The sequence below is a fragment of the Drosophila navojoa genome, chromosome 5 (genome assembly GCF_054131105.1).
Source record: "Drosophila navojoa isolate 15081-1374.11 chromosome 5, UAZ_NAV_1.0, whole genome shotgun sequence".
NCBI lineage: Eukaryota > Metazoa > Arthropoda > Insecta > Diptera > Drosophilidae > Drosophila > Drosophila navojoa.
The window spans coordinates 21,464,698-21,478,228 of NC_142893.1; the positions used below are offsets into that span (position 1 = coordinate 21,464,698).

At 39.1% G+C, this 13,531-nt stretch overlaps 1 protein-coding gene across 1 annotated transcript; it reads left to right on the top strand.

Moving 5' to 3' along the window:
* Positions 1-274: 274 nt before the first annotated feature.
* On the top strand, positions 275-1,391 carry LOC149091180 (angiopoietin-related protein 2-like). Its single transcript, XM_089260651.1, has 2 exons — positions 275-965; positions 1,038-1,391. The coding sequence occupies exons 1-2, from the start codon at positions 298-300 to the stop codon at positions 1,180-1,182; spliced, it is 813 nt and encodes a 270-aa protein (XP_089116777.1). The 5' UTR covers positions 275-297; the 3' UTR covers positions 1,183-1,391.
* Positions 1,392-13,531: the final 12,140 nt, after the last annotated feature.

The window sequence follows — 13,531 nt, forward strand, 5'->3', positions numbered from 1 at the left end:
ATGATGGAATATTTTACAAAAATCAACAGAGAAATGGAGCTCAAAGATAAGAAAATCGCAAATCTAGAAGATGCAATTTTTGTTTCCCAGGCAAAAAGTGATAATGAAATAGCAAAGCTCATTCAAAATGAGCTTGAACTAAGACAAGAAAATACAAAATTAAGAGATAGTCTGAATATTAAACAGGCAGAGATCGCCATTTTACAAGAAAATCTAACTCTTTTCGAAAATAATTCAAATGAAATAAATAACAAAAGGAAAAAATGTGAATTGTTGAATGCGGATAACGAATATAAAATGCTTGAATTATCGCAAATTCGCGAACAAGTTAAGAATTATAAACAAGAGATAGTTGAACTGACTGAGAAATCTGAGAAATGTAAGATTGACTTAGGAAATAAAATAGCAAGTAAAGACCTTGAGCTAAGCAGCTTTCAAAACAAATTAGTCGAATGCAACAAAAATCTTGCATATCTTCCGAAAGGTTGTCATCAGTGTCAAGCTTATTATGGAATAGCAACAGTAGAACTTAAAGGATTGAGTCCGTTTACTGTGTCTTGTGATAGGAGATGGACCATAATACAACGTCGCATTGATGGAAAGCTCGATTTCTATAGGAATTGGGAAGAGTATAAGCATGGCTTCGGAGACTTTAAGGGGGAATATTGGATAGGACTGCAAAGACTACATAAAATGACATACGAGAAGAGACATATGCTCTACATAGATCTAATAGATCAGAAAAATGAGAAACGGTACGCCAAATATGATAACTTTGAAATTGGGGGCGAGGATACAAATTTCAAATTGATCTCACTTGGTAAATATACTGGAAATGCTAAAGATTCTATGAGATACCACGAGGGAAAACAGTTTTCAACATATGATAGAGATAATGATGACTCATCTATGAGTTGTCCCAAACTTCTGAAAGGTGGCTGGTGGTATTGGAATTGTGCATTTAGGTAAATTTATTAATAATTAATGAATGATATTTAAAAAATTTAATGAAAATATATTCATTTTCTATTTAAAAGCAACCTTAACGGACGAAATTTCTCATGCAAAATGGAAAACTCGAACCAGCTAGAACACACTGGATGCATTTACTGGCAGGATTGGCATGGCCGAAGTTATTCTCTCAAATCTGTGATAATGTATGTAATCCCCCATGGAGCCTGAATAAGGAGTTCTTGTTCCAATTCTCAAAATGTGTTCATGTTGTTGCATACGTATTATATCAGATTTGAGAATTTACATATGTATAATATATGATATGTCGTGTCTTCGCAATATTATGAACATCGTGTTATCACTATTATAAGCATAGTGTCGTGTTTATATAATAGAAAATACCATTTCCGATATCTCCGACACATATATTAAATATTACCAAACACACCCTGGATTTTATGATTAATTAAAAATTGTTTATAAAAAGTCCAACATTTCATATGACGAATGGCATATGAGGAATTTAATCAAATACATTTTTATATGAGTTTCAATTAATTTAGCTCAATTTAATACTAAATATTTTTACATTAATATTGTTCCCCTGTTGGGGTCATTTTGACATTAGCGCTAACTTTGATAAGCTATTCAACGCGCTCGAAAACACTTTAGAAAAAGCTTTCAAGTAATTCGTATCCATAAAAATAAATATTGCCTTATGGTAATGGGGCGAAAGAGGCGAAAAGAAGAAGTGACAGAGCGAGCACACAATCTTTCGCACATAAGGGGTATTCACTGTGAAAATAAAATTCTCTGTTGATATTCGCTATTTTCCTCGTTCTTCTTTCTTCTTTTTTGGCATTAGCCTTCATCAGGCATGCAAAGCGGGCGCCCAGGCGGCAGTCGCCGCGACGCCAACTGGGCAAAAAAGAATAACTGATCCTGTCCAGGTGCAGTAATTACGCATGCAGGCGGCGCACTTCATTGAATAATGCGAGTGCATAAATTAATTAAATTACGTTATAAACTCGGCTAGGGCCAGAGGTGCGGCGAGGAGAGCCGGGGCACGCAAGTCTTGTGACTTGCCTCACGCATTTGTCGCATAATTACGGACGCGCGAATTGCGTTGCCTTCGCCTTCGCGCAGAAGTACGGCTCGAGGTGTAGCGCAGCCGGCGGAGAGCAAGCTGTGTTGCTTTGATTGGAAATCGTTGTTTGGCTTTAATTTTTGTCGCACGGCCACCCAACAAGTGGCCAGGCTGGAGGCACTACACACGGTGCTGGCCAAACCGTGCAACCGGCTGTGGCAAATCATTTGCATAGCCTGTGGCCCACAGGCTGAGTTTCTGCAGACCAGTCTCTCTCTCTCTGTGCTCTGTGCTGTGTGCTCTGTGCTCCCTTTTTGCGTTTTTGGCCAACATGTCGTCCAATTACTCGTTTATTCAATGGCGTTTGCATTAAGTGGACGCGTTAATTACGGACGACGTTCGACATTCGACATTCGACGTTCGACGCTCCACGTTCCACGCTCGGCATTCGGCATTTGGCGCTGGCGAAAAATGTTAATTAAGTGATATTTTCGGCACCCAGTTGGCAACCTCTGTGCTGTGTGCTCTGTGAGCCCTCCTGTGTGCGTCGCCTTTTAGCAGTCACTGTAATTAAGTTGTACTACGAACTACGATGCTTTGCGTTCAGATTCGTTTCAGTTTACGTTCTCACTGCTGCCGAGGGCAAACTTTTTTCTTCACATTCGAGTTGAACTTCAACTTGAAATGCAAACAAACCAAAAACATTAAAACTTCATCTGGCTCAAGGTCGGCAACGTGTGAGGCTAGAAACAAGTTCAAGTTGAAAGTGATTTAAAAGTGATTTTTTAGGAGAATTTAAAAGATTCGCATATTTGATTTAGGGTGGACTAAATCATATTTAGTATATGTATATCATTTATACATATATGAAGAAATATTCTAGTTTAGCAATAAACTACGAAAATTCTTGATTTTAGCATTAATTGAGATTTATTTAATATATACATTGAATCACTAACTTATTCTTGTATGTAAATAAAATAGTGATAAGACAAGAATCATGAATATTTATGTTGATTCTAAAATAAACGAATTAATTTATGTGTCTATTTACCGTACATCATATCATTTGTGAAACTTCTGAAGGTAAACACGCATAAATATATGTAAATAAAACGATATGTGAAAGGAAAGTAATACAATACAGGAACCACACATTCTTTACGGCTTCTTTCTTTTGCTTCTAGCATTAGCCAACTATTTCGGCGAGCGCCTAACTGGACGTCTTTAAAGGCGTCATTAATGTGCATTTGTTGCCTTAGATTCTGCGCTCGGATAACACACGCAAGTGAATCTCGCCAAAGCATTAGATCCCGAGAGAGAGGCACAGAGAGCGAGGCGAGACCTTGGCACAGGGGACTGGGCACTGGGCACTGGACACTGGGCTGTGCGCAGCTTGCGCCTGTTGCTCGAAAACCAAAACAAATAAAAATGATTTATAACGCAATGCGTTGAGGCTCTGCCAGACGCCGCCAAAAGCGCCAGCTTGGTCGCTGCCCTCGAGCCAGCCAACTTGGCCGGCTTGGACATGGAGAAGGTTGCGGTGGCTGGCTGACCGGCTGCCCAGACCACTGCCTTGTGGACCCGTTCTGGTGCTGGGTTCTGCTTCGACTATCGCGGCTGGCAAGCTAAAAGTCTATGTTAACTTTGATAAATCGCTGCACTACTAAAATGCGATAAGCGTGCGAGCGAGCGAGCGAACGAACGCACGAACCTCCGAACGAACGCCGATGAGGATTGGGGGAACCCAGAACCAGGTTCTCCCTCTCCCAGCCCAATCAAGGGGCCGCACCAACGGCTACTGTGAAAGGGACGAGATCGTCCGCTGTAAACGCATGCGCTGATTGCAATGCGATAGTCGACCCAAGACGACGTACTTATATAAGTATTTTGTATACACTTATGCGTACATATATAGCTGTATGTGTGTCCATATACTTGTGCGTATGTATCTGTACTCTGCTAGTGTCCAGCGAGTACTTGCCACAATGATATCTGCATGTCTATCTTAGATGCTCACGCATACACACACACAGACACACAAAAGGCGTTGAGTGGTGTACGCCTGCGTGGCAGTGGCAGTGGCAGTGGCAGTGGCAGTTGCACTAGCAGTGGCAGCGGCTATCTGCACTGCCAAGCCTCCTTAGCCGGACCGTTGCGTGTTGTGGCAAGTCAAGTGCAGCAGCAGCAGCCGTTGTAGCTCTGCAAGTGTCACACATACACAGAGAGAGAGAGAGAGAGAGAGAGAGAGAGAGAGAGAGAGAGAGAGAGACATCCCATATGGCAAAGTGAATATTAACCCAATAAACAACATATAATGTGAGTAAAAAACATATAAAGACATATATTTTCAATATTATTTATAAATAATAAATATTTATTATATCTATAATATTATTATTTTTTTATTTTAGTTTGTCCAATTATTTTTAATATTGTTACCAAATTTATTTAAAAAAAAAAATATATATATATATATATTTTTTTTTAATATTTTTCATAAAGCTCCGCTCGCAGTAAATTAACTTGTATTTAGTATAATAGGAGGAAACTATAATGCATGTCGTGTAATCTATAAACTAAATTTAGAATTTTCTATTCAGCTTTATATAAATATAAAAGTATTGAAGTAAATTGTTGTACATTTTCATTGGCTACTGATGAACTATCGTATAGATGAATAAGTTGATACACAATGAATATAGGAATATAAGATATATTATCTATTATATTATCAAAAAAAATTAGCATTTATATAAATATGAAAAATCTAAATTTTTATATAAATTATGTTTTTCTCCTAATCAGCTGAAATTAATATAATATAATTTTTGTTGTGGCTGGAAAAACATTAAAATCTTTTTATTCAATGTTGTACAAATATAAACCCGATCTATATATCCACTATATGTATACCTAAAGATTCCCTCTTTTAACCCGATTTAACTGCTGTGCTACGCAACCAACTGCTGGCAACTTTTTCTCTGTCGAATATGTTTGTTGGGTTAAGGCGTCTACATTGTCGCCCCTCGCCCCTTGGCTTTATTCTGTGCAGCGCTCCTGCCGCCCAGCGCTTTGTACGTGGCTCTTATCTAGCGCCTTGAACTTGTAATGTTGGTTATTTTGTGCAAATATTGCGTTAATTAAAATATTTTAGTTGCGCCTCGTTGATAATGGACGTCGTTGACGACCGGGCCTGTCCCTAGGGGCAGGCCAGCGGCTGCCGCTGTTGCTGCAGCACCTTTGCGCCTCTTTAATGTGCCACTAGTCACTGTGGCAAGTGCATTCATTGCGTTGCAGGTTCGATTGGCAGCATCGCTCCGTTTGCTTCGATTAGATTAACAAGTGCCAATTCCCTCTCAAGTCAAATGCAAAACCCATTGAAGCCCAGCGCCAATGCGCGTCAAATATTTGCATTTAGATGCACGATACGAAAACGCTGCTTAACATTTATAATTACTTAACGCATCTTATCACATTTGGCTACTTGCAAGCCCAGCTCGGCGAAAAATAACTTTGATAAACTCGATTGCACAACTTCAAAGCAACCGTTGACTGTCCGTCCCTTTGCAAACCATTTATTCGTCTCTCTCTCTGTCTTTCTCTCTCTCTCTCTGTCTGTCTTTTTGGGGGCCATGCCCCCTCGCCTTGTCACGGCACGCCCCTGAGCCAAGTCAACGAACTCAAATCGAGCGTAACAATATTCAAAGTGCCATTGAAGCCGCACACAAACTATTCACATGTCTTGCTCTCGGGTCCAGTTCGTGCAAAGTTCAATGCGAGGGCGGTTTCAATCATTTTCAATTTCAGTTTTAAGAAATATTTGCAGTTCTGTTTGAGCCATAATTAAGTTTTTCCTGAAATATATGTATTTTCTTTACTTTTTTTATTCTTCGATTCCACAGGCTTGAGAAAGGAAGACATAGGACAATCAAGAGTCACAGAGTGAAAATCAAACATATATAAGTTTTTGTATTTACCTGTGAGCAATAATTATTTTTAGATCAAACCATCTCGAAAGCATGATGATATTTGCTCATACGTTATTATAAAATAATAATCTTCTGTTACGTTAGTATATATATTGGAAGTAATTTAAAGAATTGAAATTTATTATATTTAACTTGACATTTAAATTCGAAGATAAGAAAAAAAACATATTGATCCAATAAATCTTTTCAGTGAAGTTTCATTGTAAACACGAATTTAATAAATCATAACTTTATATAAAAAAATAATAATGAAAACACTTTAAGTTCAATCGCAAATCTCTCTCTTAATTTCTTATCAAATTCTATGTTATGGATCTAGTCTTCGATTTATGTGCCACAACTGTTACTAGTGGGTACATGTTCTCTAGCTACCCTCGATAAGTGTACACTCGCCTTTTTGTAGCAGCTCTGGCTGCATATGTAAGGAGCCGCATTTCGAATTGCACCCACGCATTAGTTGTAACAAATTTGTAGCGCGTTCTTTGTGGCACGTGACTCTGCAGGGCCATTCTACAGTCTTCCTCCGCCCCGACTAGCGCTCCCCGGCGGAAGTGTGAGCACATTTGCCTGGCCTTCGTCTTGGCCAGGTCCTGCACTCCGCGCCTCGCCGCTGCTCATTCCATTCGCTACGTAGCGAAAGTAATTGATTTCTTTTATAGTTGAGACAGTTTCAAACTGAAATGGTTTCGCAGCAGCGGCAGCAACAACGTTGCCACTGCCTTTGGCGCTGCAGCTCACACGTTTCCTGTCTGCTGACCTGCTGCTGCTGCTGCTGCTGCCACTGCTGCTGCCTCTGAGCCCCACCTTCACTCGCATTGAACGCTGTCTGTTCTGTTCCGTTTCTATGTTTTGTTTCTTTTTTTGAGTTTGGCTTTGCCGCACGTGTAAATGCTTCAAACATGTTGCGGTTTTGGCCAAAGTGAACAGCAACAACAACTGGAGTTTTTGGTGTTTTATTGTTGCCTGCCGTGAAATGTTTTAAATAAAGATTTTTTATTGTCAATGGGGAAATAGTGTTGCGGCTTTTGGCTTTATATCACACCGACCGACCGACCGAAAACACCTTTTACAGCGCGGCGTTGACTTTAATGTGCTGCGGTCGTTTTGTAAGTGTCATGACACAAGGGACTTTACTGGGTGATTTTACAATTTGGCAGGAAGCGCTTAGACTGCAAGACGCCACATAAACATCCGCATCTAACCGAAAACCAAAACCCAAAAACAAAACAAACGATTGGGGCTAATGTGCCCGAATTTATGAAGATAAATCGCCTAGGTAATTAGATGTTCAAGAAACATTGTAAATCTCTAACTGAAATAGAATTGGGAAAGCAAATGACTAAATGAAGGAAATGTTTATAATATATATATATATATATATATATATATATATATATATATATATATATATATATATATATTATATATTTATATATAATATATAATATATAATATAAAATATATAATATATATAATATGCATACATATATCACTTTTTCTACTTAATGTATAATAATTCTATGCTCAATCGTTAAATAAATATTGAAATACAATTCAATCTAGAATTTAATATATATACAAAAAGACTTATTATATAATAAAATGATTCCGTATGCATGAATATGTATCAAAGCAATTTATACCTCATGTCGCATAGGCAGAGATATACATACGTAAAAGCAAAGGCAGATAAACATATATCTTTGACATATAATCTAGATTCAAAAAGACGCAACTACTGGCAATTGCATCATATTAACAACAAATTTGCTCACATCTCTACAAAAACTTGAAAAGTCTTAAGTGAATTTTAAGCATCTTAGAAAACAATTGTCAAAAAAATGCATGGATAAATTCAACAGATATTATCAAACTAATCATGAAGAGCGCTGTGAACCTGACTTAAATGTTGCATGTCTGATATACGAGAGCTCTTTAACAAAACTCGCTTTAACTTTTTTTTGGGTTTTTAAGGCGCCTGCCTCTTGAGACTTGAGGCGTTTTAAATGCCACAATCAATCTCACTAATATTTAGAGTCTCGTGAAGGAAAGAGCAAGCGACAGAGAGAGGGAGTGAGGGAAGAAGGGTGAGAGGCTGAGATATCAAAGATGAAGAACAGGGGTAATAATAATGTATAATGTATGTAAATCACCGACGCATGCCAAATGTTTAGCTAGTGTGACTTTTGATGATGTTTAACATAAATCGAACTGCTTATAAACTTGATAGATATCGTTTTCAAACTACCAAAAAAACAAAAAAAAACAAAACAAAAACAAAACTTTATACAAAAAATTGATTAATGAGTGCTTAGCAGAGGAGCGTCAATAAATATATACGTGTATAAACACGCAATCAAAATAAACTAAAATAGTTTAGGTGAAAACAGCGCGAGGGCATTAATGAGAACAATTTCGGGGGGAATATTTCTGTATGGAAACGCAAACAAACCGCCGACAAAAAATGATTTATTGGATGCTGCAACGGGTTGGAGGTGGGAAGGCGAGCGGACAGACAGACGTTGCCTCAAGTTGAAGCCTGACGGTCGCTGCTCTTACTTATTAACGTCATCGTCATCATCGCCATCAACGTCATCATCAGCCTCATATCATATTCAACAAACTGATCATCATCATTATCAAAAGCTGCTGTTGATGAGAGCTAGCTGCTGGCTTTGATTTGCTCACAGTGCAGCAGCAGCACATGTGGCAGGGAGACTACATTTATATGCAACATGCGGCATCGCAACGTGTGTTTTGTGCCTGCTGATGAATGCCAATGTAATGCCTGTTCACAGTTCTTCTTCTTCTTCTCGTTGTTGTTGTTGTTGTGTGTTCTTGGGGTTCCGCAAGTGCCAAATGTTTCTCTAGCTTTCTGCCGCCCTCAATGTGCGTCGTTGCCCGCTTGTGGGCGTGGCATGCACTCGACAAACGCGTCTTGACTCCCACTTGAATTTGCATTACAAAAGCAACACAAATTGCGCGCTGCTCTTTGTGCAGCTCGGCTCGCAGTCAGCAGGCAGCAGCTCCTCAAAAACATCCTATACGAGCGAGATGTGCTCAAAGAGTTGAGCTGCATGCATATGTAAGAAGATTTCGTATGCAGTTCCTCAAGCACTAGCTGGCAGATGAGATATCAGATTTTATGATTATAAGCGAATGATAATAATAATAAATTATTTTTTATTAATATATATTTTCGTAATATTAGCAAATCATATTCATGTGTAATATAAATCTATATTTATTTCTTTTCTTTCCTCTACTCGAGTAAGTTTTCAAACACTTCTCGCTGGATTTGTTTGCCGCAACGTAATTGAATATTGAAATGCATTTTTCATTAGCGCGTCGCAGAGGGCCAACAACAATAACAACAACAACAACAACACCAACGAAGGCAGCAACTGTCTAGAAGGCTACAAAAAAAATTGCGTATAATGAAAATTCAATTAAACTTTATTACCTCTTGGCTGCACTTGCTTAACCTCAACTTTCACAACTTCAGCCGCGATGGGATTTGTGGACCATTTGTTGCATTAATTCTAAAGCAGATGCTAGCGGGTGCCACCAACTTCCATAGCTTGTTACCCAGCGCCAACTCTGGATCCCCCGCCCACCCACTTAGGCGAAGGGAAGCCCCATTCCTCAACCAAGTCACAGCATTCTATACCCACCAACAGTTTATAAATTGCATGCTTTTGTTCGCATTCTCCATAGAAAGTTTTCTTAAGAACAATTTTGTTGTTGTTGCTGCTGCTGTTGTTGTTGTTGTGGTTGTTGTTGTGTTTGTGCGCTGCCAAGACGACAGACAAACACCTTCATATCTTTTAATGAGAATAAATTGATGTTTTGGGCATTTTGTATAGCTCCTGCCGCTTGTTGCACGCCCATTTGTATGGAATTATAAACTTTGCCAACTTGCAGCTTGCCACCACCTCGCGTTGTCCCTCCCCTCTCTCCCTCCTGATACTTGTTCCACTTGCTGCTGCTTGCGTTGCATATTGACAGCTACTTAACACAAGGGGCTGGAACATTTGGTGTTAATTAGTGTGAAGATTCTTAGAGAAGGCGCAAGACCAACGCATGCAAATGGCAATGGAAGGAGAATACGTGACATATATTCATATATAGTATTATACAAATAGGCGAATCTAATCCAACAAACAATTTCAAAGTAATGGGAGCTATGAACAAAATCAGATTCAGATTTCGCATAGTTACAGTTCAGAGTTCAGAGAGGCAAACATTCGTCTCCTTTTTTCTGCCTTTCATATACATTTTAGTAAAAATTAACGAGAAACAAGTGAGCAAAAGCCAAGTGAATAGCTGGAGGTCAACATTATTCGAGGCAGAGCTTTGGGCAACTTTCACGTAAACTTTCACTGAATTTACAGTCTCAGAGACTGTATTTCCTGAAGAACTCTCCTTAAATAACTGTCACAATATCAAAGATTAAACGCTTCAATAAACCATTTACAAGCTGAACGCGGTCGCTCGCTTCGCGCAGTAGCTAATATAAACCCTTTTACTTAGTTGTCCGCTACTTAGAGTCAGGGCCCAGAAAATCATTAGGAGGTTCCGCCCACAATCTACAGTGAAACGACCCTTTTAGCCATGGCAAGTGCCATTAAAAACAAGGGAGTGGGCGTGAGAGAGGGAGGGGGCCCAGGGAGATCTATTTAAAATGCAATGCAATGAATATATTTCAAGCATTTCAAACATTAAATAAATGACAGGCTGACTGACTTGCTCCACTTTCAGCCAGCCACACAGACAGACCGACAGACGTCAGACGTCAGACAGACAGAGTCAGAGATAACGCAATGATATTGACCCACAGACCGAACTGCAAAACTGAAAGCTGAATGCTGAATGCTGAATGCCTGAAATCTGAAAGACTGGAAAAGCTGGGCGCAATCGCAAATGCAAAAAGTTGAAACTTATTATAATTTTAATGCAAAACATTATGCGAAAGTATAAAATTATATATCTTTGCCAGCCAGTCGCCAGTTGCCAGTTGCCAGCTTCAGCTGCACTCGCTGGCCATCATTTTAAATGGGCAGCAGCAGCAGCAGCAGCAGCAGCAGCAAAGAATCAACTGTCATAATGACAGTTCTCTGTTTACGCCATCATTGCGACGGGGCCAGCAGCCACTTGGACTTGGACTTGTTGCCGTATCCGACTGCACAGCACTACTATGGGCCCCTCTCCCGCTGTCTCTCGCTCACCCTTCTTGCCCCACTTGCTCGCCCCATTTGTGCCACTCCCACTTTCTGCTGCTGCTGCCCGCCGTTTGCTGACTTCTAATGGAAATTATAATGTGCATTGCAGTTGCGTTCTCTGCCATCACAGTTGAACAGTTGAACAGTTGATGCCGCTTGCCTCTTGCCTCTTGTTGCTGCTGCCTGTCAGACAGCGCGCCAAAAATTTGCTGTTGTTTATCAGTTTCTTCCGTTTGGTAATAGAAAAGCGAGCCTATTCGATTCTTTAAGCAGTTGAGCTCATGAAGAGATAATATTTCGTCTGCCGATGTGAAACGTTTATTGATTATTGGGAAAATTGTGAATTGATCTTATAATATTTTGCATTAGTATACGTAAATGATCAGTTTAACTGCTTTATGTACTCTACTTTATTTTTTATAAGATAAGTAGTACATAAGGGGGGGGGGAAGGGGAACGGGCGACAAGAGAGCGGGCGCAAAGGGAGTGGAAAAAGGTGAAAAGAAGCGGGAAAAGAAAGGGAGAGAAGAGAAATAGAGATAAAGAAAGAGGAAGAGAAAGAGAAAGAGAAAAGAAAAGAAAGAGAAAGAGAAAGAGAAAGAGAAAGAGAAAGAGAAAGAGAAAGAGAAAGAGAGAGAAAGAGAAAGAGAAAGAGAAAGAGAAAGAGAAGAGAAAGGAAAGAGAAAGAGAAAGAGAAAGAGAAGAGAAAGAGAAAGAGAAGAGAAAGAGAAAGAGAAAGAGAAAGAGAAAGAGAAAGAGAAAGGGAGAAAGAAGAGAAAGAGAAGAGAACGAGAAAGAGAAGAGAAAGAGGAAAGAGAAAGAGAAAGAGAAAGAGAAAGAGAAAAGAGAAAGAGAAAGAGAAAGAGAAAGAGAAAGAGAAGAGAAAGAGAAAGAGAAAGAGAAGAGAAAAGAGAAAGAGAAAGAGAAAGAGATAAGAGAAAGAGAAAGAGAAAGAGAAAGAGAAAGAGAAAGAGAAAGAGAAAAGAGAAAGAGAAAAGAGAAAGAGAAAGAGAAAGAGAAAGAGAAAGAGAAAGAGAGAAAGAGAAAGAGAAAGAGAAAGAGAAAGAGAAAGAGAAAGAGAAAGGAAAGAGACAGAGAAAGAGAAAGAGAAAAGAAAGAGAAAGAGAAAGAGAAAGAGAAAGAGAAAGAGAAAGAGAAAGAGAAAGAGAAAGAGAAAGAGAAAGAGAAAGAGAAAGAGAAGAGAACGAGAAAGAGAAAGGCGAAAGAGAAAGAGAGAGAAAGAGAAGAGAAAGAGAAAGCGAAAGAGAAAGAGAAAGAGAAAGAGAAAAGAAAGAGAAAGAGAAAGAGAAAGAGAAAGAAGAAAGAGAAAGAGAAAAGAGAAAGAGAAAGGAAAGATAAATATAAATATAAATATAAATATAAATTAAATTAAATTATAATTATACTATACTAAACTATTTTAAAAAGTATTAAAAAAAAGTTTAAATAATTCAAATCAATTAACAGTTCTTTAATTTAATTAATTAACATTTCTTCTTCCTTTTGGATTAAATTACTTGAAGAATGTTGCGTTTGTGGCTGGTAAAGAAAAAATAACGTAAGCCCTTCCAAATATTTATCCTGATATATTTTAGTATATTTACCGAAATATTTCATTGTAATTTTTGGAATATTTAAATTGAAAAATAATTTTATTTACGGCCATTGTTGAGCAGTAATTTCTTTTATAAGAAACAAGACATTTTTCGTAAATGTTAATGCCCCAAGACAATATATAAGGAATTGTTTCTCACCTGCAGCGTAGAGCATTTGATAGTCGTTAGACGTGGCGCAGCTGTCATCTAGCTGTTGGTTATTTCTTGTTGGCCAACTACGTACACAGATTGTTGCATACCAAGGCACTCAGTCAGGCAGTCAGTCAGTCAGGCAGTTGAGTTTGGCTGAGTTGATTAGGGGCCTGTCCGACCGAGCAACTGCCCGCTTGCCAGACTCGGCGACTGCCTGCTCTTTTTGACTGGCGCTCTTCAAGTTGACTCCTTTTGTTGGCCGACGCGATAACGCGCTGAAATGTCAATAAGACTGTGGCCACACGGCGGCTTCGCCTTGACTCTCGAGTAGACCGAGTGCCGAGCCGGTGGCCTCAAATTTCAAAATACTCTCAAAAAACTCAAGCCGAAAACCCATAACCCATAACCAGGCCCAAACCTGATGTCGATGCTTGAAGCCTGCGCGTAGCCGAGCATTTGAGTGACGTTGTGCTACTTCGCTGACTGGCTGACTGACAACAGCAGCAACAACAACAACAACCTTGTTTA